Raw genomic sequence first — 27,758 nt, forward strand, 5'->3', positions numbered from 1 at the left:
CTGCCTCTCTGGAACAAACTAGTTAGTTGCGCTAGGCTGCAGATATCCTTATGTGAAAAAATATATATTAACAAATGCATCCAACTGTTTTAAGTTGCGTGTTCTTACATACATAATTAATATTTTAAGCTTCAACAAAAAACTTGACCGTGTAAACATAAATCAAACAAGTAATTTTGTCATATCCATATTGCATTAATAGTCCAAATAAATCTGTGATTTCAATTGTGTATTTCTACAGAGTGATCAAATTTCCCACACATGAGGTTAGAGAACAGCGAAAAAGGTAGTCAGTATTATCCCACAGCGATATTCAATTTATACGGCACTCTTCTAATCTTTCTTGCATAATAATGATCTTGCACTCACCAGATATCTGCTAGATCTTGCCTTCATAGTCAGATGTAGATCATGAGCAGCTTCCTCTAACTGATTCCTCTCCTCTGTTCGTCTATGGGCACCTCTCGTTGGGTCCAATCTCCTTATCACCGATTTTTTGCTGTTCATCTCCTCTTTATACTCAGTGATATCCTCCCGCAGGATTTCAGTGGAAACAAAAAAGAGGGACTTCCATTGCACAGTATGTTTAAAGTGGTTTTATTCAAATAAAAAATGCACTTACAAGCAGTATGCACGGAAACAGCTTTGCAATGCTCCAAGCACGGGAAACAGCGATAGACACTTCCTCCTTTCACCTTTTTTTAGGTCTTTTTCACCAAGGTTTTGTTGCACCTAGTAATGTTCACTAACATAAATCCTGGCGCAGCCTTCACTGATATCAACAAACTGGTTAGTTCTGTTTTTGATTCTTACATTTTTTTTCCACTTGAATATTTTTATGCAGATCTGTCTGCTCTGAGGAGAATCACACCAGAAGAATCACACAATTCAGACGTCCAAGCAATTATGACCCATTAATTGCACGATGTCTGCATATAGTAAAAAAAAATTCAAAACTTTGCCAATTTTTGTGAATACATTTGCTAATTGACAGTCAATGTATTTTCCTGATTGAAGTGTTTTGCAGAGAGACTCTTAGTATGCAGTGGCACTATAATAGGCACATCAGAGGTTGTATATGGGACCTCACCTCTGCCCCGGGGGCTCATGTGGCCTCCTAAACTCACTTCCGTGTTGAACTACAATCTCAATACAAATGAGTAAACTAAACATGAGATTAAACATGAGATTATAGTTTATCGCAGGAGCAAATTTGAAGCTGCAGCTACTTTACAACCCCCACATGGACCATGGGGAACAAAAGTAGCCAGGAAGGACAGTGTCAGTATGAATTCAGAGATGATTTGAGTATCTAAAACTTGATACACAAATAAGATACATTTTTTTAATGGTTAAGGTACTTGAATGCATTTCTAAGATTTAACTTCTGAGTTCAGTGTCATTTTAACGGTTACCACTATGATGATTTTTGCAAGGCTTAGTGGCATGTTACATGCAGCACTCCAGTGACCACTCATACTGGGAAACCCACTGATGTCAGAGTATTAGTGTGAGTTTAGAAGTAGCCAGGTGATCATTTTATACTGCACTAAAGTGGAAGATGTTATTTGCACTACAAGGTTTCTTCAAAAGCTGACCTAACCATGCGAGGGTATGTTTGTCTGCAAAGAGAAGCAATATGTGCTTGCAGTCTTTTAAGTAAAAAAAATAAATTTTCTGCAGTTTAACACAATATTCAACTCCCTGCTAGAGGGACATGACTGTATAGCAAATGTCAGATAGGTTAGGATCCTTGAGTTTCATGTTTGTTTTCCTGTGGAACCTGTTTAAAGTTATATTAACATCAAAAGGATTTTAAGAGTTCTAAGCCAGTTCAAATGCTATTATTTACAATGTATTCTGCTCCCTGGTGTTTAAAAGTTTGTTTCCTGCAGGATCAGCTCGTTTTCTGAGCACTGTCCCAGATATCATGTTGTAGGGTGGCTCCTATCCCTTGCAGGATTCTATGAAGTCACCTAATGTGTGCTAGTAAGTTGTGTGTCTCCACAAACACAGATCTCAAGAAAATCCCATCACACACCTAACCTTTATATATCCACTGCGGGTATTCCTGCGGGTGCTGCAGTGACAGGCAGATAGAGCCGCACACAATAGAAACAAAAAGGAAGTCACCAACACACCGATATTCACCTTATCAGTCCATCCTTTATTGACATTAGATATTCATAGCATCACAATGAAACATAATGTTTCACAACCATATTGGGTTCCTTCATCAGGCAAACACTGTGACAACATGTGCAATGGCGGCTGTGACAGTTATACTGGTAGAAACCTTAATTTCTCGTATGCCATGCTCATCATTGGTGCATTCCTCACATACAATGCAATCTATACTATAAGCAATGAATTAAACATGTACAGGATGTTATCTTCCCTTTGATAAAACTCATATCTAATGTTTATTCTTTATTGGTGGGAATACACCACTATAATGACATCAGGAAGCTGAAAGGGTGCTTTCTGAATGAGTTTGTTTGGTTTACTGGTGTGTATATATGTCTGTCATGTGCTTGAATATATGTCACGTTGTTTGCCTGATGAAGGAACCCTATATGGTATTGTGTTAATGCCAAAGATAATAAAGTTACAAACTATAGAAACAGTGATAGCATTAGTGGTAGATTCTGTAGAAACCTATTCATTTTATATAGATATATACTGTACACATATATATCTATTTTTTTTTTCTTTGGTGCTTTTAAATAAACAAAATATCATTTTAAGTGACATAGCATTTAGATTTTCTATTCATTCTGGAAAGATCAAATTAGGATACTGTTATAACAATAAATGTAAGTGTTGATTAGATGTAATGGTAGAAACTCTAGGATGATAGTTATAATAATCACTCTGATATATTCAAACAGACCAATAATGTGTCATGCAAAATTTGCTGAAAAAATATTGAAAATGTGAGTAAAATGTGTGGGCTGAAAAAAAAAAGTACTGTTTTTTTAGCAGATAATGGCGGTAAGCATTGGGGCTCCTCTCTGCAGCTCTCATACTTCCTTCTTTCTTTGGTTCTGCTTCTGGATTTACCCCAAAATGTCCATATGTGGCTAGACAAGGCATTTAAAATATTGTAATCGAGATTTTTTTTGTCTGCCTTCTCTTGGTGCCCTGAACACCAGCCTTAGATTTTAGAGCACTCTCACTCCTGAATAAGACCTAAACCACAGATGCTTTTAACTCCTAGAACACTCTACACCTTCCACAGTGGAGTCAGTTTACTAAAAGCAAGTAGATTGTCTTGTACCGTTGTAAAGTCTGATGTGACAAGGACGGCCTCCCTTGCAACTCTGGTCCCAGAGCGCCTGAATGGAGTACGGGGGCGCAGGGGCACAATTGGCGGATGATGATGACGACTCTGCCAGGCAACAGTCTCTGCAATGCTGATAGACCCTGGGCAAGGTGCAGGCAAAGAAGAGTAGCACTTGGGGAATGTGTCTTTAGGCGATCCTTGGTCGTAGCAGGCCGAGTAGTTAACAGACAAGCAGTGAGGTACCAAGACAAAGGGCAGGAATGTAGTCAGGAACAGGCCGAGGTCAGCAACATGTGGGAAATGCAGTATAAGGTGTGAGGCAGAAGAGCAGCACAAGGTCAAGCCAGTCGGTAACAGGTAGACAGATCAGAATACAGGAACTCAGGAACGCGGGCGTAGCTGACAATCAGACAGCGCAGGGGGACTGGACATCACAGCCTAAATAGCCCAAAGGGCGCCAGAACTCAAATTACACATGTGCGCACGCGGTGATGCACAAAACTGTGCAAGTCCATGCAATGACGCAGAACCTGGCAAAGCTCTATGGGCAAAGCCAGGAGCATAAGCATGCGCAAACCGCTGAGCACAAACTCTGGTTCTGGCTTCCTGACATAGGCTGTTCACTTTACAAGGGAACTTCCCTTAGCTAAGTGAATGTGGTGAAAATGCATTCACTTTGCAAAGAATACCCAATCACGTGCAAGGAAAAAAACAGTATTTTTGCTTGCGCATAATTGGAAGATGAAAGTCAGAAGAGCTTCACGTCATTCCCTAAGCTAAAATAAAATTCCTTTTACAAAGTGAAAATTGCCCTGCAAAATGAACAGCCTGTTTGCCTTTAGTCTAGGAGGAGTGGTAGACGTACAAAAGAAAAGAAGCAACCAGACCGGACTGACATAAGAGGCAGTGAGATCAGATTGCGCAAGGAGGAGGGTGGAGGCAAGAGGGTTTGATAGTGAAGGTCAGCAAGATCAGATTGTGAGTTTATGAATGTGCTGTATAAATCTACATATCTATATTGCAACTAATAGTGGCAACCATTGTAAACCATGCACCAGACAGGGACACCCAAGCAAGTTTGCCCTGCACATTTTCATTCAGCAATTAATCGTCCGAGCCAATAACTTGTTGCAGTTTCTGACTAATTAATTCCAAAACAAACAGATGGCTCTTGTACCTTGTATTTTGCACATGTATACCAATACAATCCCTATGATCTATTTAGGATAATGTGCTGACGATGTGGTGTCCAAAAACTCCATCTATGCTGCTTGGATCTTTGATTAGTATTTTCTGTAACAAGTTGTATTTTCTGAATCCCTATAGTTACAGGTTCTTTATATTCTAAGTGGAACTGAATGTGTTCCTGTAAAAATGTAGGACACTTTTTACAGGTTCTGAACACCACAAATTGAATTGTACAGATAATGTGGGCACACAGCACAGACTCATGTAATGAGAGAATGCAATCCTTTCTTACTGTGAAAAGGCTGCTTAACCTTATTTTAAAAGATTCTGTGAAACTTAGATCAATTAAAGAAAACTGCTAAAAAATAGTAGTTTTTTAGCAACACTAAAAAAGTGAACACTTCATTATTTGTATCTGTTTTTTGGTGTTGCTCCCTAACTGTGCATGTGAGCATACTATTATTCTGATATGTGTGAGAAAGAAGGTCATTTCTTGTATTGGTTTATGAAATTCTGGTGGTAGTGGGCCACATAATGTCCTCATTTTGCTCCTATTTTCCCACCGTTTGCATAACACAGTCTTAGCATAGTAATTTGTAAGAACACTTCATTTTTTAGTAAACTTCATTTCAAAGGTGTAGCTAAAAGCCAAGGGGTCCTCGTGTAATATATGAACAGCTGTCTATGTCTTATAAAACAAGCTTTGACAGTCTTGCTCAACCCTAGGGCTGCTAATGTTTAGTAAAATTGTGTTTCTTATTTTCAGTCAGCAAAATCAGAGATTCAAAGGAAAGCTAAGAGGATAAAAAAAGGTTTAAAGCACAACAATGTACTCTTCATTTTATAGAAGAGCTAATTCTAACACATAACTGGTAAATAAAGGGGAGTGACAGTTATATATGGTGTAAGCAACACATTTTACACCATATTTATAACTGCATTATGGCAGCTAAACATAGGTCAGAAATGTATGTATGTGTTTCTCTCTTGAGCATTTGGTACTGAAACTGTTAATTACAATTACTTTGTAGGTTTGATGCAGTTTCCCCTAAATCTAGTTCTGGCCAATGATGGATTTTGTGTTTTTATTATTGTTGTTACACAGTCTATAAAGTATGCGAGTTCAGCTGACACAGTCCAGGTTTCATTATTCAGATGCATTCCATGTCCAGTAGTGAAAATATTTAAATCAAGTGTGCAATTATTATTACTACTTTTAAAAAAATGTGTCATAGGATTTACATAACTGGTACATTGTGTTTGTTTGGGGAAGATAGATATGACATTTTTTGCAGTACTTAATAATGTGACATATGGGGGTTGATTTACTAACCTTATAAACACGCCACGAACAAGTATACACCTCTGTAGTGTGTGCCCTCCCAGCATGATCTATTGGTGGAATCTAGACACCTTTGTAGTGTGTACACACCCAGCAGGTGTGTTGTGCAAAGCCCTGCATGAATTGCAAGGTGATGTTGTGTAAATTAGCTCTACATTGTGTTGCTTGCGTTGATGAATGCAGGAATGTAAATGCATGAGCTAACCATTTTTGTCTAAACTGTGAAGCAGCATTATATATGCATCATGTGCATGATTTTTCCATATATGGCATTAGTGGAAATATGCTTTTAGAGACTTTTTGTTTGATAAATACGTAGTGCTTGCGTGTGTTTAGGTTAGTAAATCACCCCCATGGTGTCCAACATCTTATGGGCCTTGGGGCAGTTGGACCACCTCTAATTACATCCTGAAAGGCATTAAAATGGTGACTTTAGAGTGAATTGTTTGCAGCAAAAAATGTGAATAAACTTAGCTACAGTCCCTTCAGTTTCAGAAGTTGTAAAGGTACCCATTGACATGATCATTGCTTGGCCCAGCCAATGTTTCATGTTTATGGCATATGCTAGACTGCACCACACATTCCCCTGCCAGCTGGTCTTTAAGAAAATAGTAAATGGTCATATTGGATGACTTATTGCTATTGGTTCTCTTAAGATAAGCTGCATCCTGAGGTGTCTGCATTTTCCATTTGCACGTTTGAATAGAATTATGTAATCATGATATGCCTTTGAGCATTCAATGTCCACATGCTAGACTGCCATCTAGAGTAGTGATGAGACAACCTATCGAGGGTTTGCAGTTCTGTTTAAAATTCACAGAACTTGAACTTAGTGCTGAATTCTATAGAAGACAATTAGAGACCTCTTTTAGAAAAGTATGTTAGCCATTGAAGACTAGGTCTGGATTATGGGAGGTGGGATGTTAATCAGTTCTGGAAATTTTTAGAGTTATGGGCAAGCTATTGTTAACATTTTTTACTTGAAGCTGAGTACTATTATGTAGGATCAATGCCAAAACAAGTTTTTAAATTACTGTATAGTGGGAAGATTGTTCACGAATCTTCAACGAAAACATACATTTTTGGCAGTTGAATTTACTTTTTCTTTTACAATTAACTTGGCATTCATACTGCAGCAGCACCCTGATTTGATTCATTTTAATTTAAACATTTTTTTCCCAAGCAGTTTTAGTGATAACACATGCTTTTTCAGAGGTAATTGGCCTGCTTTGTATGGTTGGTAGAAATTGTCTAGTGGTTCACTGTCTGTCTCTGTTCTTGCTCATGCAAAACTATCTTGCCACTGGCCAACTTCTGTCAAACTAGCATTAAAATTAGGAGGCCACAGATGATAAAGAAGAGTGGCAGAAAATGTTTATTTATGGAGAATAGGTCTATCTGAGTATGCCTTAAATGAGAACTATGGGGTTAAGGCTTTTCCCCATAGTTCATGAGCGGGGAGGGCGGAATCCAGCCCCTCAGGATCGAGAGGTGAGCGAACGCCGGTATGTGTTCGCTCACCTCCCGATCTACTGAGCCGACCTGTGACAGTCTCATTGTCACATGTCGGCTAGAACTATGAGGTGAGTGAAAAGCACTAACCTCATAGTTCTCCTTTAAGTTTTTTTCTATGGTAAAAGGTGTGTGGCAGAATTAGTCGAAATGTGCTAGAAACACAAGCCAGAGGAGGGTGTTCAAAAATTAGGAGCATCAAACTGGTGTGTCACACAATAGACAGCTCCAAGAATAGATGGTCAGCAACAAGTAAATACTGTTCTTTGGGCAACCCAAATTTATTTAAAAAAGCACTACCAACATAAATATAAAAAACAATATACAATCAAACTCAAAAGTTACAGCCCTGGAATCAAAACCCTGCTTTTGTTTTTAAAAACAAGCCTTGCTGTAAAAAAAATAAAAAATAAGTTTGTTGTGGACAGTATAGCAGCTAAATTTGACTGCTGCCTTTTAATCAACCACAAACTAAAATGAAAGAAAAAAAGAGCCCAATAAGAACAAAAAAAGGAGGCAGCAAAAGGAGTGCTTGCCCAAAAATCTAGCAATTAAAATTGTTGCTGATAGCAAAGATAATAGTCTTATTAAGGACTTTTGGGGTAAATGGAACACTGTGAACATTGGTGGTAGAGGTCGTGCAACAAACAAGACCCCACCAATGACAATTTAAAGAAGTAAAGCATATAAAGCTTACTGACCTCTCCCTTCTTCTACCTTAATCTCTCCCAATGCACAATATTGTCAACTCTCCCTTTCCTCTCCCTTCCAATACCCTTACACTATGGCTATGCTCTGAACCCCCATAAACCTATGTTATAGTTAGGGTACTATATATATTAGGGTTCATCAAAAATATCTCCTAACTGCCCTTTTAGGTCTGCTGGATTTGCCATGATGCCAAGGTTTAGAGAATCTGAGCCTCGTCACTACCATAGAGTCTATCGCCAGCTTAGATTTAAAGCAGACCTCACAGAATAATGCAAGGACTGCATACACTGCCCAGTTACCTTTAGAGAAAAACATAAAATGTGTACACTACTAACCCCATCGCCAGCATCCATGGATGTGACATCACAATATTTTTGATAAGAATGCAGTGCAGATTAAAAAAATCTCATAAGAAGACACTTCTGTGCTTTGCATGGGTGCCGTCTCCTGTGATTTAAGCTGCTCTGTATTCTTCAGGATCTAGCCAGAAGGAGTGTGATGTCACCTTCACCTTGGCACCATGGGGGTAAGACCAGGGTAAGGTAAGTATACATCTAACTTTCTTAATTACAGGGATGTTTAGGACCTAATATATTCAGGTGATTTTTACCAGGGGGGAGAGGGTGGACCAGACATTTTACAGGTCTGCTTTAAAAGCATGTTTTAAATAAAACACATTCCCCATAACCCACACGGTTCCTGCAATGATGTGCACGCTGAGTGTCTCATCAGATTACAAAGAAAGCAATGGACCTAAAAGGTTAAGAAAGTATACACAGTTGGAAAGATGTGCTGTAATACTTGCTGCCAAGATTGTGCAGTGTCCAAACTATTACATAAAGATGCAGAGGCAGGAAAGACTCTGATAAAAGATTTAAATGTATCTTCTGTCAAAATTGGTAATTAAAATGTTTGTAGCTTTCTTCAGGTGTCTGCTAGCTTGATGCTAGTCAGCACTTTGCAGATTAACTTTTAATAGAGGTTCTAAGGTTAGACTACCTGAAGGTCAGTGTTGCCAACAGCCAGAAATAATGTAGCACAGTAAAAAGAATATAATGTTTACCCTGTCCATATAGGCATGCTGTAAACTGTTGCAGGACACACTACTGCAATATAATATAATTAAAATAGAAAATAAAAAATACAAGATGCATAATAATGAACAGAGGGACTTAGCACAAAAACCTCAGTTTGTATCATTTAATTTAGACATTAAGGGGAATTTATCAAAACAGGAGCAGACAAAAACTGGAGCAGCTGTGCATGGCAACCAATCAGCTTCTCTTTTTAATTTTCAAATCTTACCTGAACAAACTGAAGAGAGAAGCTGAATGGTTGTCATGCACATCTGCTTCAGTTTTTGTCTGCTCCAATTATGATACATTTCCCTCATTGTGTTTTACTCTCTTAAGCTGGCCATTTACTTATACATTTTCTGCAGATTTTCTATGGTCAGATGGAAAAAGTGCAACAGATTCCTCTATCTATGCTAAACTGTGTACATGGAGGAATCTCCCACTGGGCCGAACAATAGTATCTTGCTAGTCGGCCCCACTGGCAATCAAAACACCTGAACAATGCCTGCTTTGAAATCCAGCGAGGCCAACTAGCAACATACAAAAGCTTGGCCCAGCTGGAGATTCCTCCATCCACACAGCTTAGCGTAGATGGAGGTATCTGTTGGACTTTTCCCATCTGACCACAGCAAATCTGCAAATCTGCAGAAAACCTATAGGTGTATGGACAGCTTTAGTGAACAAATATGTTTAAGTAGGATTGCAATATTAGAATGTTCAGTAGGCATTTCATTAAATCATACAATTTTCTATATTGATGGTCCTAAAAAGTGATAATAGTGAATTTGTTTTTTATTATTATTACTATTATTATTATGTTAAGCCGTGTTATGAGCTAAAAAATCAATACATGTTTTGTGCTAATGTACATTTCATTACATAATCTACAAAATGGCAATACGGTTGCCTCAACCTCCATTTTGAAACAGACCATGGAGCATGTAGCACAAGTAAAATACCAGTTAACATCTGCTTAACAATCTCTGTGTCACATTTTATGTGTTAATAATGAAGCAGCAAGCATGTTTTGCTGAACTGCAAGCAAAGCCCAGCATGACAAGCATTGTGCAGTGCTAATACCCAAGGGTTAGCTACCTACACATCTGCAGATGTTGTTGAACTACAACTCCCAAAGCATTACTAACAAGAAGCATGTAATTGGTATTGCAGTTTAATAACAGATTGGTTCCAGTTGCATTTATCAAGGGGAAAGAGAACATAATATACATGGATTAAAGTGATAACATGACTGGCACAATATAGAAACATTCCTGCCATAATGGTACCCAACTTTTCTTTCATTATTCATAAGAAATCTGGGGTATTTACTACGCTAACATTGGAGAATTGATAGTATGGTATTTTTCTCATAACTTTGAGGACACTGCATCTTAAAGCGTACGTATACTCAAAAGTTTTTAGTTTTATGACTAGGCAAGACCAGCTGGCTTTCACATATGCAGAGAAGAACCCCGACATTGCGTAAGGTGTTTTACAGGGCACCCTTACACAGCACCGCGGTCCTTCTCCTGCATTTGTGGAAGCTGGTGGTTCCTATAGGTGCGGCTGGTCTTGGAGCAGGAGGGCTCATTTTGTGCAGAATGCACTCTCCTTGCTATTGCCGGTGTATCTTGACACAACATCGGGAATTAGGCAGAATAGATATCTGCATGGCGCCCCTCTTTGGAAAATGCCTGTAGCCACATGCCTACCCTGCCTAATGGTAAATCCAGCCCTGGTCAGGAATATAAGGGAAATCTTCCATTGGGAACCTTTTTTACAGTAACCCGTTTTTCCCTTAGGGCCGGTTCACACCATAAAGTCCGTGTTGCAGTGCGTTCGGCCTCTGGAACGCAAGCCAGTCGGCTCCCTGCGTCCACGGGTGGGAGGGGGCATGGCGGTGCATTAAAGTCAATGGCACCACAGTCATGCCCCCTGCCACAGTGTGATTGCCTGCAGCTGGAATGCAGACACATTAGTGTCTGCTGATTGCAACAAAAAATCTGCGCTTTTGGAAAGTAAACTAAAAGTCAAATAATGATCCTAAAGCTGCTATGAGAGGTGTAAAGTGAAAGTGTAAAGTGAGTGTCTGCGTTCCGCACCAGTGCGTCCTGTAAAAATAGTGCTTGCAGTATTTTTGCAGAACGCACCGGACTGGAACGCAGACACTACTGTGTCTTCGTTCCGGGTGCAGGCGATCGCACTGCGGGTGGCGGCCATGGCTGCAGTGCCATTGACTTTAATGTACCATCACGCCCCCTCCCACCCCTGAACGCAGGGAGCCGGCCGACTTGTGTTACAGTGGATTCCAGAGGCTGAACGCACTGGAACACGGACTTTATGGTGTGAACCGGCCCTTAAAGAGAGATCTCGTCTCACTTCTTGTGGTGTCTAAAAAATGTATCCAATGAGAAAAAAACTTGCTAGGAGTTTTGCCCATTACCTACTGTTTTTAATATGCTTTAGCTAGCTAAATGACAACTAAGAAATACATGCACTGCTAACTGGGCAGAGCAGGTCAATATCTTTGCTTCTTCAGTTAGTAATACAATTATTAAAATACTGTATACATTTTTAGCAAAGCCCTTGATATGCTACGCTCTATTTAAAAAATTGCAAGATGACAATTGTCTGACATTTGTAATTGAAGAAAAGTCCACAAGACATCATTGTACTGTAACTGGGGAATCCTATATAATATTAGGGTGTGTTGTGGAAGTGACTTCTTTACACATATAGGAAGCATATCCATAATAAATAAGGTCAGTAGTTGGTTTCATTCATATGTTTATTGCAAATAAGAAAAACTCATTATAGGCTTTGTTTTAGTAAAAGTGGTAATGTTATTTTATTTTTTAATAAATGTACAAAAACAGTCACAATCTCTTTCCAGCAAGTCAACATCATAAGCAATATAGTTATCAGTGTTTATATTAGTAGCCTGATCCAAAAACCCTGACTGTTTCTTGTTAAAATGTTTTATCAGCAGCCAATGATTCTTTTTTGGCTTGACTATGTAATAAAAAAAGAAAATCATTTCTGCCAATCTTCAGTAGGCCATATGGTCTTGTTACCACAAGGGGCTGGATGTTAAGTGACATTTTTGGTATGACATGCTAAGTAGGAAAATTAAGTTCTGTAGCTGGTGTGTTCCTTGGGATTTCTGGAGATTTCTTGGGGTTTCTGCACACATACTGCATCTACTAAAATTTCTGATCTTATTAAAAGATAGAAGCGTTAGAGTGGCAGTTAGGCTAATAACTTCAATGTCAGGACAGACATTACAAATATGAAGAATGTTGTTACTTTTAAAATAAGGCAAATTGTAGGATGGTGATGTTGTTTAATAACCAATAAGATTGCAGCTGTCATCAGGACCGTCAGAACAATGAAAGATGATTGCTGATTATTGTGAATTTTTCTTTGCCTTATTAAAGAAATCGAAATAAATCTATTCATTCATTATGTATTATGGAACACTACAAGCAAGTGATTACAAGTAATTATAGTGATTTTGCCTTAGGGTCATTTGAATGTTAGCCTTTAATGTTACAAGGTATAAATACCTTATGTTGGAAGAAACTACACATGCAATATGATTGTTCATAGCCAGCCAGACTATATAAATAGATATGTGTGATTACCCTAGTCATGTCAATCCCTTACAATCTAATAGACATGTAAGACAGCAAAAAATTGTTTAATTTCGCTTTGGATTTTTTTGTAATATAGTGTTTTGTGTCCGAAAGTCAATTTGTTCCATTATTCGGATTCAGACAAGTTGTTAATTTTGAATGAGTGAACGTTTGTTGCAGAAAAGTGACATAACATGTTTACTTTTTTAAGTTTTGACAGTCCACAGGAACAATAAAAAAATAAACGGCGTACAACTCCCCTCCCCCCAATTCATGCCAGACCATTTTTTTGTTTTTTTTGGCATGGGGTCCCCCCTAAAATTCCTAGCAGACCCTTGATCCAAGCAGCAACCTGACAGAGCAGGAAAGGGGAGTGGACAAGCGTGCCCCCCCCTCCTGCTCCATACCAGGCCACATGCCCTCAACATAGGGAGGGTACTTCACCAGGGATGGAGCCCACACTGTTGTTTTTTTATTTTAACTTTTAACAACACAAGTTATAGACAATTCAGATATGTTCAGATTCATTATGTCTTTCATTCTGAAATTCAGATGCATCAGCATGCCCGAATATGCCTGAAATGTGTCCATATTTCAATTTGGAACTAAACAAATCTTACATATCTACAATCAAATGGCTACATAGTTATACAAGTAGACACATATACTCTGTAGACAAATACATTCTGTAGACCAAGACAGGCAGAAGCCAGTTCACACATCTGCAATGAGACATTGCAGGTATACTGCAGTGTTCATTGTAGTGTGTTGCAGTAGGTAAACCCATTAATTTGAATGGACTGATTACCACAGCTAAATCACACACTTTTTTTTTCAATCGTACCACAATGGGTGGCAATAGGTCACAATGCGTTGTGGTGTGATGCAATGCATAACAATAATGCCGTGCTAACATCTCATGCATTGCAGAATGAGATGAAAATTGTGAATGAGAACTAAATCTAGTTGTTGTTTTCAGGAATGTGGAAGGAAATAAACATCAGGAAAACATATAAACTCCCATCAGGTTTTTTAAGGGCCGGTTCACACCAACTACATGTTGTTTTTACCAGTGCAGCCTGAATGCAAGATGAGGCAATATGCATCGTCTTGGGTGGGCTCAGTTCACACCGGTGGTTTGCACTTAAAAAAAGTTCAGCATGAAGTACTTTTTTTAGCACATCACATTGAGACGCAGTACAACTGCATCACCCCATGAAATGTCACTTGTGACATAAATTTCTACAACCATGCAGTTGAGTGCAGCTGCTGTTGTAAAGTACCCTCAAAATCCAAATTCCTCAACCATAACGGTGCAATCATCAGTGCTAAAAGGAGCTGTGGATTGGTAATTAGAAAAAAATATCAGATGCAGATCATTTTTTTAATAAAGGGGCAATGTGAAAATATTATTAGCCCAGTCCAGAGGGAAATGTACCCTATGCTGTGACTACCATTTTAGATGAAAATTGCATTTCTATAGTGAGGAAATTACCTTACTATGATATATCTCATTAATAGCATTGCGGTTTGTGGGAGACCTACTGTACCTGTCAAACCATTATGTTGGGTAAAATTGCCATATCATATATATATGTCTACAGATTCATAAGGCCAAGAACCCATTAGAGCTGTAGCAATAGATAAGCATTTAACACCATATGTTCTATTTAGGGCCACCGCTTCTGTTCAGGTTTTTCCATTCCACTTTAGATGTCATTATGTTGTGAGGTCTATGAAAAAAGCTGAAAGGAACATAGTGCTCATTCATTAACTTTAGATGTCAGTAGGTGGTGAGATCTATAAAAAGATGTCAGTATGTGGTGAGGTCTATGAAAAAAGCTGAAAGGAACATAGTGCTCATTCATACCCAGGTACTGTAGCTACGTTTCTTTGTTTGAGCTTGTATAAGTGAGCTTTGCAATGCTTCATAATGCTTAAGTGAACAGGACACACTCAGGGGTCTATTCACTAAGCTGCCGAGGGCAGCCGAGTGAATGACCGATCTGAAGTGAAGTGAGCCGAACACTGTTCGGCTATTCACTTCAGGCTGGTACGGCTAATTTCAGCCGTACATCGGCTGAAATCAGCCGTACATCGGCTTGCTTCGTGTGGCTTCGGGTCGGCCGAACATGCTCAGCATGTTCGGCCGACCCCAAGTGCAGAAGGAGTTCGACTCAGCCGATCCAACATCCCTCTGAGGGCGGGTCCCTCAGAGGGACCGAGCAGAACAGAAAAAGAGTGAAAAAAAGTAAATAGAAAACGATTGTGCGGAGCTAGCAGTGACAGCTTGCTCCGCCCAATAGTTTCCTATAGTGTTTCTCTCATTGGCGGCCGGGAGCAGGAGACTCCCGCACCGCCAGGGAGAGTTAGCTGTTTGGAGATCAGTGTCCCTGGTTAGCAGGTAACCAGGGACGCTGATCTCTCTGAAAGTGGCCGGAGCCAGCCGTAAGATCACGGCTGGCTCCGCCCAGCTGTCAGAAGCAGGCTGATCCGCTCGGCCATGATCGGGAGCTGTACGGGCTATTGTGAATAGCCCGTACAGCACCCCTTCGGTTCTAATGAACCAAAGGGGTCCTGGGGCCGAAGCTGGCCAAAGCTAGCCGAAGGATCGGCCGAAGCTATGGCCAGATCCTTCGGCAGCTTCGTGAATAGACCCCTCAGACTAGCTACAGCAACAGTACAAGTACACATACACTTTGACTATCTGCGTGAGTGTTAGAAATATTGAGGCCATTAAATAATAAAAAATGAACTCCAGGAAAATTTAATAACGACCCTTGTTGTGGGGTAACCCCCACAATGCAAGGTATAAAAGCTTGTTTTTGTCTTGGGTTGCATTAAAAATCAATTTAATTTACCTTACCGAATCCCTTGCTCCCCCAGGCTTTCTTCTCTTTGCTCCATCCATTGCACTCTGACGTTGTCACTTGCGATGCAGGACCAGCAGTCCTCCATTGTAAATGAGGATGCTGAGGGCCCGTCCACAACTCAGGATATCGTAGGAAAGAGGAGAGTGCTGGCTGCTGGGGTAGCGAGGGATAAGGCAAATAAGACGGCTTTTTAATGTTCCCCTACACAAAATCAAGCATCTAACCCATTAGATTACCCCTTCACCACCTCTCTCTGTATAATGTATGCATCAATGATACACGGTATCTTAACCAATCTTTGGGAACAGTGTTTCATGACTTGATGTACACAATGGGTTAAGAATCTTTGCTTTAGAAGCTATCCTGTTGGAACAATGATTATTGTTATATGATATGAACACTGCACAGTTTTTACAATCAATTGTGTAGTTGGATGTCTTTTTAGAATTTCTTAGGATGCTTTAAGAAAGTAAAAGCACAGTAGGGGACAGCAAACGGAAAAAAAAAAATCAGCAATATTGAAATGTACAGCCTGCAGAAGTTTTGTTTTATATTGATTCATTTTCTGGATCTCTGTCCCCAAACTGTTTTTCTAAAAACAAAAAAATATTATTGAATCAACAGCTATATAAAAATGGTGCATCAGCAATTTGTGTTTCATCTGCACACATCTTCGAATATTAGACAACAAGATGAATTTGGGAACATGGCGCTTAAATATTTATGAGAAAGATAAGTTAATTAAAAAAATATACCAAAGCAAATTACTGAGAAAGGAGAGAATAGATTGTAATGGATAGAAGAAAACTGTGGACACTGTTCCCAAAAGACAACCATAAGTTCACAGAAACTATTTTGTTGCTTTAAGACAGTGTGGAAAAAGCCATATGCACGTCAGTTAATTTAAACATTTGCAAACAAGTAGTTTGTGTGGCTTATGTGAGTAAGACTTAAAAAAAGACCTACAATTTCAATACCATGTCCTTCTACTTGACTTGAAGCAAATGCCACCTCTGGGTAATCAAATGTATTTTGAATGTAAGCGGTACAATGGGCTTTCTCCCCAACTGAAGAAAACTGACAAGTCCCCTTGTCTAGGACAATACCTGTCACTACTCTGATCCAGAATGGGTTTTACTTTTTTTAATGAAGTTGGAAAACCTAATATTTTAAATTTGTAATGTTCCACAGTGTTGCAATTATAGTAAGGAAACTTTCCACAATTCAAAGAACCCTGTCATGAAAGAAATCCAGAGCTTTCATTGCTTTTCTCTTTCTACAATGTTAGTTAGCTACCTGTAATACTGATAGCATGGTTTCAATACTTTGAGTGACTAAACTGGAAAAAAAAAACTGTAAATTGTAAAGTAATGGAACACCTCCCCCATGTGCTTTAGAAGATTAGAATTAGATTAGAAGAAGGGGAGGTGTTCTATATCCTAGGTAGGGTTGACCACATTGATTTTAGGGCAGCAGTGTTGTCAGCTCAAACAGGAAGTTATGAGCACATTCGTTTTCTGGCAGGTATACAGGTATTTTTCTCTGCTTGCATTGTTTTTAAAAGGTACAACATGGGCAAATGTGATTGCATTGCAGACGTGTACTGAATATGTTTTTATTTTTCACTAACACCCACTTTAAATGGCATATTTTATTAAAAATAGTTTGGATTTGAAGTCACTTTGTTTTTTAGTGAATCAAAAAGTATTGAAGACACATGATCAACATGACAGCCAGTTAGCATTTTTAGCAATGGCCGCCCACTCATTGCACTTATGTCAGGTTTCATTCAAATGTTCTCTTCAGGTTACGCAAAAATTTACATGTTACAGTGCAAACATTACAATGGTTTATAATAAAAAAATGATGATTTGTTTTTAAGCAAGGTGTCCATTTCTTTTTCTTGGCAGACCTGGAAGTGGGCTTTATGGAATTGACAGTATGCCAGATCTACGGAGGAAGAAGACACTGCCTATAGTGAGAAATGTGGTAAGCGGTATTTCCCATAATTATGGGAACCTAGTACATTCTTACAAAAAGAATGTACTAGGTGTGATGGTGATGGCCTTAAGGTCATGTTTAGGATACATGAATAATGAATGAATTTGCGATACATAATTTGAAACCTCATTTGGTTTATTTCATGTAACAGTCAGAAAGCAGTGGTGTGCAATAGCTGGTGGCGTACTATTAAACAGTATCTGATGAGCTGTCATAGTAGAGTAGTGCATACCAGCCTTCTCTGTACTACATTATTACATAAGCCAAAACAACAAATTCCTGCATGGCTGACTTATGAGTATATTTATAGCTTAGTATTTCAGTGGACAACTGATATGAGGGGGTATCAAAAAGCAATACCTGTTGACCTATAGCATGTTTAAATATGCAGAGATGGAAACAATTAGCATACATACAGTTAGCCTATAAATTCCTTTATTCAAAGTTACCCTTCCACATGCATTTGCACCATTGTTTTACCCAAGCCATATGCTGATATGGCATATTTGAATTTCTTTGGAAGAGGAGAGCTTGAATGGCGCTATTCAGTGCTTGTTAAAAATTCCAGTTTTTCGATTTTTTTACCCATTGCCTAACATTTCTCACGTCAATTACTGCATTGTCATTCACATTATTCTGGTGTGTATGGAGCTCAACAGCCGAACAACCCTCTTTCATCATAAACTCAGATAGTGCTGTTTGTTTAACCTTTCCTCCAACATTCACAATTTAAAAATTAGCAGCACACAATGATTAAGTTCGACCATATGTATGACTGATATCGAGAATTTTAATATAAGTTCACATAAACAGTGGATATGAAACAACAAGCATTATTTTTTGCTATCCCCTCATAGTTAAGGATGAGCTAAGTGAATCAAAAGGCCAGGTTTGCAGATCGCCAGTGTCGTGGATTGTTTCACTGAGGGTAGCACTTTTAATAGTTAGCATCGCCTCTCAGTCTAGCACATTACAAAATTAGGAACAGAAATAAGACTAATGAAATATGTCTTTTAAGGTTGCTGTAATTTGAGTATGGTAATTTGCCTTATTTTTATTTTGGCACATAAAGGTTCTAATTTTTGATACTTTCCTACTTTCCACAGCTAATACAACCCTCCAACTAGTATATTTATAGTGAAAGATCACTAAGCTACATGAGTTAAACGCAAGGAGCAAAAAAAAATGTATTTTTCAAATGAAATTAGCTTTTTAGATGAAAGTATTTTGTTTTACATTGTATGAAATTAGACACATAGAAACTGTAAGTAATGGACAACCACTGTGTTTGGAAGATAATATAAGCCACCAAGAGATGTCAGTGCAGAAGAGCCTGCAGCTACTACAGACCTTTACTGCATTATGTCATCGTCGGTCAGGTTGATGAAAACTTCACCTGCTACTGAAAATAAGTAAAATGGTAATGGGCAAGGTGATTTTTTTTTTTCCACTCAAAATTTCTGATCAAGTGCACAGTTTTCCTTCTCACGTCTGTTCAGCAATTTCTTCAACTGAGAATCAGAATCTCACAGAGAGAGATGGCTTATCTCTGCAGAAGCAAAGGTGATATACAATCTTTCTTGTTATAAAGCATGTTGGAGTAATGGACAGAAAAGGGTTATCATTAAGGATGCACTGATACTGGTTTTTCAGTATCGAGTACCAATATTTTGCTTATGTTACTTGCCCATACCAAGTACTGATACCGGTGCTTCCCCGGCATGGAGCCAGCTTCTCGGGCAACCAGGAAGCAGGGATGCAGGTAATGACATGCTGCCCTGCTTCCTGATTGCCCTGGAAGCCGACTTCATGTTGTTTTGCCAGCTCGATTGTAATTGGCTGGGAAACCGGCCTCACTACCAATCAGCGTGGAGCCAGGTTTCCGGGCAATTGGGAAGCCTGGTGGCGAGTAATGAACCGCCTCCCGGCTTCCTGATTGGCCAGGAAGCTGGCTCCATGCTGATTGACTGGAAGGCTCGCTTCCCAGATAATCAGCAAGGAGTCGGCTGTTCGGCCTGCTCAATGCTGATTGGCTGGGAAGTCGGCTTCCAAACCAATCAGCATGAAGCCGGCTTCCCAGCCAATCAGGAAGCTGGAAGGCGGGTCATTACTCATAGCTCGGCTTCCCGATTGCCCGGGAAGCCGGCTCCATGTTCCCCGATGGCACTGCCAGTCAGAGGAAATCTTACTCTGTCCGAAAGTTCCGGTATCAGAGCATTTGAGCGAGCACAAGTACTTGTCAAAATACTCGGTATCAGCACCTATACTCGTATCTGCACTGATACTAGTATCGGTGCATCCCTAGTTACCATGCCATGTTTCCCATGCCCCCTTTCTTTTACTTACAAGAAAAAAGGAGTGTGCTTGACAATTGCATTGCTCCACAGAGAGCAGTTATCTCAATGTGAAATGTATCCTTTTACGTTGGCATATAAATAACTACAAAATAATTTAAGTCTATGGGACTGAGTCCATTCAAAATGAGGGTGTTTGGTGAACAACAAAATTTATACATCATTTAACTTATAATCTTTTCCTGTTTTGTTTTGCAAATACTATGGTTGATCTACTAAAGCAGTAGAGAATGTTCACTATGCAAAGTTCATTTACATAGTGAATATGGTGAACTTTGAATACCCATCATATGCAAATAAACTTAAACAAACAGCAGTATTGGATCATTGGATGACTGAACTGAACAGTTGAACGCTATTCTCTAAAAAATATCAAATGCATTTTTACATAGAACTGAATCTGTATTGACAATAGTGTTCGGTTTTCCTTAACAGCAGCACTCATACAGCAGCTATTGAGTACTCAAACTTGGCCTGAAATTTGGGAGGCTCTAGTATGACTTAGTATACAAATGTCCCAATGCCCAACGAATACCCAGATGGGAATAGACCTTGGTGCTGCAAGAGAAGCGATTGCCACTTTCTATGAAAACTAGTCACATACATGCCATTTTTTTTCAATTCACATTTAATTAGAATATTAATTTATGTGTTTTTACCCAATAACTATATGTTGTTGGCTCAGTTCCAGAATCCCAAACAGCCACACACTGACACCGTCAGTCACATAAAATAAACTTTATTGAACTCCAAACATGCTGCTCAGCCCCTTCTTCAGTCTGGACTGGGCAGCATGTTTGGAATTCAATAAAGTTGATTTTATTTGAGTTATGGTATCAGTGTGTGGCTGTTTGGGATTCTGGGACTGAGTATTCTCGGAGCATGGACAAGCTCTTTCAAAGGGCATCTGATATCTCTCTGGATTTGACAGACCTGAATTCTGGCAAGGAGTGGTGTTCCTTCACAGTGTGTTGTCCATACAGTGTTGGCAATACTAAGAGTTGTCCTCCTGGGTACCTAAAATCATGCCTTTTCTGTAGTGTGATAGATCACGCTTTAAAGCCAGCCTAACCCAAACATTGAAAGTTGACATTAGGAAGTTAAAGCAACTCTTTCAGGTGGCCTAGAAGATAGATAAAGGTGTTTGCAGTCACATATTGGCACACTTTGAGCCCACAGGAATCCTCAGTTTCTTGCCACCAGAATTCACAATATAGACCTAATTGCAAGTATGGATGGGACCTTAAGGTGAGCCCTCCAAGAGCAACACAGAGAGCACTTTTAATCTTTCCCCACTCTAAGGATCCCCATACACTTTGCAATCTGACTGTACAATCTTTGTAGAATCAACTTTAGATTTACCAAAGCAATGCTATATAAGAACCTACCTAATCTATCTTATCAATTTGTATCCAATCAGGTAGGCCCTTGCACTACATTGTTATTGGGAAATCTAAAGAAGATATAACGATCAGATTGTAACATGCATGGTGAACTAGTAAACCTTTCAGCTTGACATACACTTTAATACACACAAATACTGTTTTATACCTGGTTTTCATACCCCTGTTTTTTTGAAGTGTTTACTTACATTCAATAAAATGTAAAACTATTGCTTCCTTGTTGACTGTATACAGAGTCTAAAAATATAGTTAACTTTTACATTTTGTAAATTAATATGTAGGCTGCAACAGCACAAGCATTATAATGCAATATTGAGATGTGTACCACATTTCAGACTAGACAGATTGATTAAGTGCTAGTTCTAACACTTACCACTCACATTGTTAATATATTCTGAGCAGGCATAACATTAGGTACATATTAATGTTTAGTGGCGAATTCCAACCAACTGTTAAAATAATCTCCATGAAACTAATGCGATAGTTTTCCTTCAGAAATACTGGAAGTTGTGTCTAAAAGGTCTGTCCAAAACAGCACAGCACGTGGTATTTCATAAATGTGCATATATGTTCTAATTCTCCAGATCAGAAATTAGGCTTTTAATTAACTAAAGGTACAAGTCTTGTACAAATCTTCTACATTTACTGCATGCATGTTGTTTCCTTTTTCGCTGTATTTTGTATGAAAAGTTAAATTGAAAAAGATTATTGCACTTTAAAATGCATCTAATTTCTATCTGACATTCTATTGAGGTCTATATATATGAGGTGGCTATTGAAAAACGGAGAAAGAAATAATTTCTTGAGGAGATAAAGTAAAACTTTTTGAGATGAAACATGAGAATTAGAAGCTTTTATAGTTATTGAAAGCTCCTTATGACACTCTTAGCACTTATAAGAAAACTGTTTTTTAGAGATAGAGGGCAAATGTATGATACAGTTTTCCATAGCATCCTGTCTAAAATTACTTTATATAATGAAGTACTATGTGCTACTAGCGCCCAAAGGAAGTCCCTCCACTTAGAATGTATATGCTCATTGTAACTCCCAATTTACACAAAAATATGAATCAGCCCCACACGCCGATGATTTTTAGTACATTATAAAGGAAGTAGTAAGGATGTGCCAAATAAAGAAAAGTGTAGCCTAGTGTAGATGATATATACTTCTCCAAAAAATATATACAGAGGCCCTCAATTTTTGGGAGAGGCATGAACCCAGGACAGCAAGATATTCATTCGCAGTTGCAAAAAGAATCAGGGACAGAGGGCAACCCTGTTTCATATCTCTATAAAGGGATAAGGACTTTGAGATGGCATTAATAACATTGAACCTGACCATAGGTTTCATATAGAGGATTTTCACTTAGTTTATCAGTTTGGGACCAAATCCATATAGGCGCAATACCTCCAGGAGATAGGGCCACTCAGCACTGTGGAACACCTTGAGAAGATCACTCGCCCTCTGAGTTATCATGGAAGCACTGTAGATCAAAATAACCATCTGCTTATATTTATGCCCATCTGGTCACTGTTTAAAAGAGTACCAACTTATTTATCCAATTGGCCAGAATTGTTGCATCTGTTTTAATAAGGCTTGGGTAGAAGGACTATGAGGGCCTTGTGCATGGAGGCAGGGAATTTGTGGCTTTAAGTGCATCATTAACAGTATCAACAAGATGGTCTCTAAGCTGCAACTTAGGTTCGGGTGTTTTTCAGGATGGAAACTGGAAAATAGTAAATTCAACATCCTTTTTATTAAGGGGATTGTCCAGTTTCTCTTTAAAATGTTGGAAAAGAGTTGGAAGGGGAGCAACATGCAGGTAGGAGCATAGCTGCACAGGGTTTATTGAACTGTAGATGAACTGTTGGGAATAGAACGTTTTGAAGGCATCCAGAGTTTTATCTGTCTGGATTTGTTTATGAACTAAATGGTCTATGATTTTGGGGACTGCTGTTATATTAAGGTTTGGTTAATTTGACTAAATGCTATCCTACTTTTTTGTCAAACTCAAAACATATTTTTTTAGTCTTGTTAAGTAAAAACAGTTTGTATTCCCTTTTTTCGCAAGCCAACTTCTAGTGTTATCCTGAAGAAGATCAGGTATATAGGCCTAGGTCTTTGCTTTATCTATGGTGACTATTAAGGTGTATTCCTAAGCCTGCTTCCCATTTCTTTTCCTGGGAGGGTATTTGCAAGCCATCTGCCCAATAATTTGTAATGGCTTGGGAGCAATAGGCGCTCACATTAGGATAATTTAGGCATAGGGGCTGTAGTTTCTAGAGAAAGTGGGTACCTAACCTATGATGTTATCATTCTACAGAAAGTTCCTTAACATTAGAAGGGGTCCATTAGCTATGTCCGAGGCTTACAGTGTAATTTTATCCAAGAAAACAATATTTATCGAGGTGGAGCATAAACATTTAGAAGTTTTCCATTATAGCAGAAGTAAAGATGGCTGAAAACAAACAAACAAAAAGCCTCCTGGAGCTTTTAGCCATAATGTGTTAATATGTATAGTGTATTAGCACATTATGGCAGACTAACCTGCCAAAGTGATCCCTCCAGCACTGTGCTCCTCCACAGCAGAAGTCATCCCAGTCTTCTAATTGTCAAGACCCCGGTAATCTAATTCCAGGCCATGCACATGGTAGTTACTTTTGGACATGCCAAGCCTTTGCTCTGAGCTGCACGTGTATGGCTCAGTGTACAGGGAAATTAAAATGCTGACAGGCAGCAAGAAGCTTTTATGGCAGAAGAGACTTACACAGTTTTTACATTACTTCCACTGTAAGTGCTATTTTGAGTATTATAAAGCAGCCCTGTGGGTCCAGTTTAAGATCAAGCAACTTCAGAAATATCAATTTAGCAATTAATAGAGAGACTCCTCATGAGTATATATGTACCTCTTTCATAATTATATTTTCTGACAGTATAGTTTGGTCAAAACCTTTACTGATTTTTTTAAAAAAATGATTTTTTTAAAGTAAATAATTTATTTTAGTACCTCTCTGTAATAATTGTAATGCAATACATTCTTTTTATTCTTCACAAATAGCAATATAAATCACTGACAACTCTGGAAATTGCTAATTGTCTCTTATTGTTACTTTTATCTTTTTACTAATTCTTTTTTTTTTTTCACATTTCCCTCAATATGCCTCCTGCGAGTACAGGCATTGGTGAGTAGATCTTTGTCCATTTTTCTGTAACTAATATATTGTCACTAAGTTCTGAGAGGGAACAGCATTAAAAGATTACTTAAGCATTCTGTTCCAGACCGCCTTTAGTTGTAATGAGAACTGTCATGTAAAACCAAAAAATGCAAAACACTAATTAAACATTTCAGGTTCCAAAATGTCAACAGATAAGTTATAACACATTTTGCATACACATGTAAAACAATAGCATAGCAAACCTCTCCAAATGTAGTCTATTCCACTATGGCTACTATGGCTACCAAGCACATTATACTTTTGCATATGCTTAAATGTCCAATCAATTAAAAAAAAAATTATACTTGTAAGACTGGATAGGGAGTGGTTGCAATTTTGTCTTTGCTTACCATTACGTATGGGCTACAGTAAAAGTGTAAAACTTAGCCTGTGCCCTGAATACGCATATAAAGTATTTACATATTCTGAATAAGCATTAAAAGCACTTTAAAACAAGCCTTCATTGCCCTGTAGCTATAGGCTTTGTGCAGAAAATAATTTTCAAAGTTCACCACAGAGACCCTGAAATCTTAACTTTTTTCTATAAGAGCATATCTTGGCAGCCTGCCAGCCATCTAATATAAACCAAGTGTTTCTAAGGTGTTAGTAAATAACTGAAACCCGACTTCAAAGTCCCAGATGTAGGCCCCTGTCAGTTCTGATCAGCAGGGGATCTATGCATGCATTCCTTGCTGATCAGAGAAGTTCAGAACGGATGTTAGCGTTGTGACATCTGTGTCTGTCCAGCTTTTTTCTGCATTTAGTGATGGAGGAAAAACTAAACTTATCGTACACATGGGGAGTTGGATGTAAACAGAAATGTGTCCATTTACATCAGATTACCCCTGATCTATCACAATCAGGTCAGCCAAAAACAAAATTCTGCTTTTATTTGGTTTTCCAAGCCTGGCCGGAGTCAGGGGTAATCAAATGTAAATGGATGAACATTCATTTAGATACAGCTGCTCATAGACTAACTCTGGGCTTCCTATTAGATGCAACTGGAAGCCACACTGGTTTTTCAAGCCGGAACTGTTTTAATTAATTTTATCCATAGTTTATACAAAAATAAAAATATGTTTTAGCAAACAAATATAGTATGCTTCCAAGTAGGTACCTAAAAAGTCCGCTATTTGTATTATTTTTTCTTTTGGTTGGGAATCCTTTGGGATGTAGTACCCCATTACAACCCCTTTGATATTGCAAACATGATCATTTGCATTATATGTCAGACAAGAGATTATTCCATAAAATTCTATGCTCACACACCAGCTCGCACACCATTGCCAACTAAGAAATGATGTAGCTTGGGAAATTTTGATTAAGAGATAATAGGACCAAAACACCAGAAATCATCAAATTTAAAGCCAACCCCACTCAATTATGGGTATATTGAAGCCGTTGGTTGAGTAAACAACTGGCTTTGTTACATCCGTCAAGGTTTACCTTAAAGCCCAACTCAAGCCTGAAGGATTCTATTAGTATCATCAAGGTACTTGTCTTTCTAATGAAAAAAGTCAACTATTTCTTCTTACTGTGTGTTTTTGCGGTAGTTAATCCCTCAGGTCTTTTCTTTTGTATCCTCTCTTCCTGTTTTTCAACTGGAAGCCACTGTTTTTTTTCCTATGGAGAAATGGTTGCTGGTCCCAGAGAAGGAGTATGACTTGCTGTCATCTGTAGACGGTTGCAATTTCTACAGCACCTAGTTGCAACCTGCCCACAGCCCCCAAACAAAGAGTGGCTCTGGATACCTCCCACAGTGAATTCCCATGGCATCATGAGAATGATAGTTTGCATTATCCTCTTGTGGCACACAACATATGTGACATGCACCGCCTGTCTAGATCCCCCCTGCTGCTCCAGGGATTGAAGGAGCTGATAACACAGGAAATAAAAAATTAATTACACAAAAAGTAAGGTATTTTAATTTACAAGTGTTTTTCTTGTGGATGGGGAAAGGGAGCTCAGGGTGAAATGTGACTAGGATTGTGAAGTTCAGCTTTAAAGTTTATTTCTACTTTTGCAGTCATATTTTGAGAAAATCCCTCTAAATTTTTGTTGTGTTTCTATTCACACACGATACAGAAAAATATATTTTTGTATATGTTTTTTGCAATATTTTGGCTGTTTACATTCAAGCGATCGGGTGTCTCCAGAGACGCCCAATCGCGTGTACTAGGTGAAGTTTTACCACTGTCACTGCCGTTGCCGGTCCCGAGATCCGCTGTGCCCAGTGCGGCCAGGACCGGCACGGCTGCTCTGTTGCAGGAGATCAAAGGGAGATTGGTACACAATCTCCCTCTGACCTCCTCTCCGGTCCCTGAATGTAGGAAGTGATGTATGTTACATCACTTCCGCATTCAGCTGTCATTCCCAGCTACCGAAGTCTTTTTAGCCCCCCATGTGATAGCAATAAAGTTAAGTGTAACAAAAAAAGTAAAAAATATTAAAAGTATAAAAAATAAAAAAACAGTATTTTTTATTTGAAGTCTCCCGCCCCCCACATACACATGCAAACATGCCTACATGCGAAAACAACTATTGCGCCTATTGTGCTGCACATGTTACATATCATAGTGAATGTCGGAGTGCGAGCAATAATTTTACGGCCATTGATCACTGATAACACTAAACTGATGAACAGTAAAAGCGTTTAAAACGTCGCCTATGGCCAATTTTTGGTGTGGTTGTTTATTTGCGATTTTGCAAGCGCACGCAATTTTAAGGCTTGACATGTTTGGTGTCTATTTACCCGACGTAGAAAAGAAATAGACACCGGCACTCCTATAATAAATCGATTACGTAAATAGACGTAATCGATTTATTATTGGAGTGCCGGTGTCTATTTCTTTTCTGCATTACTTTGACGGTGGCCATCCGTCGACTACTGAGCACCCAGGATACTTTGTTGGACGTGCGGTCAGGAGTGCAATGGGTACATGGACTGTAATGTATTTACCTGACGTGACCCCGTCTTTTATGTTTTATACAAAAACTGGGGTGATAATAAATGTTTCATTACATTGCATAGGTAAACAGATTTTTTTCAAAATTTAAGGTACTTTTTTTGTTTTGTAGTAAAAAATAAAACCACCCAGTGGTGATTAAATACCACCAAAAGAAAGCTCTATCTGTCCCCAAAACATTGTAAAAAATTCATTT

At 38.7% G+C, this 27,758-nt stretch overlaps 1 protein-coding gene across 1 annotated transcript in view; it reads left to right on the forward strand.

The window, feature by feature from the left end:
• UNC13C (unc-13 homolog C) overlaps positions 1-27,758 on the forward strand; it is a 173,902-nt gene that overhangs the window by 109,287 nt on the left and 36,857 nt on the right. The window contains exons 4-5 of the mRNA XM_018575981.1: positions 17,534-17,612; positions 24,558-24,563. Coding sequence (XP_018431483.1) covers positions 17,534-17,612; positions 24,558-24,563 — 85 coding nt within the window. The remainder of the gene's footprint in view (positions 1-17,533; positions 17,613-24,557; positions 24,564-27,758) is intronic.

This window comes from Nanorana parkeri, unplaced genomic scaffold (genome assembly GCF_000935625.1).
Source record: "Nanorana parkeri isolate BGI_ZX_2015 unplaced genomic scaffold, ASM93562v1 scaffold55, whole genome shotgun sequence".
Lineage (NCBI taxonomy): Eukaryota > Metazoa > Chordata > Amphibia > Anura > Dicroglossidae > Nanorana > Nanorana parkeri.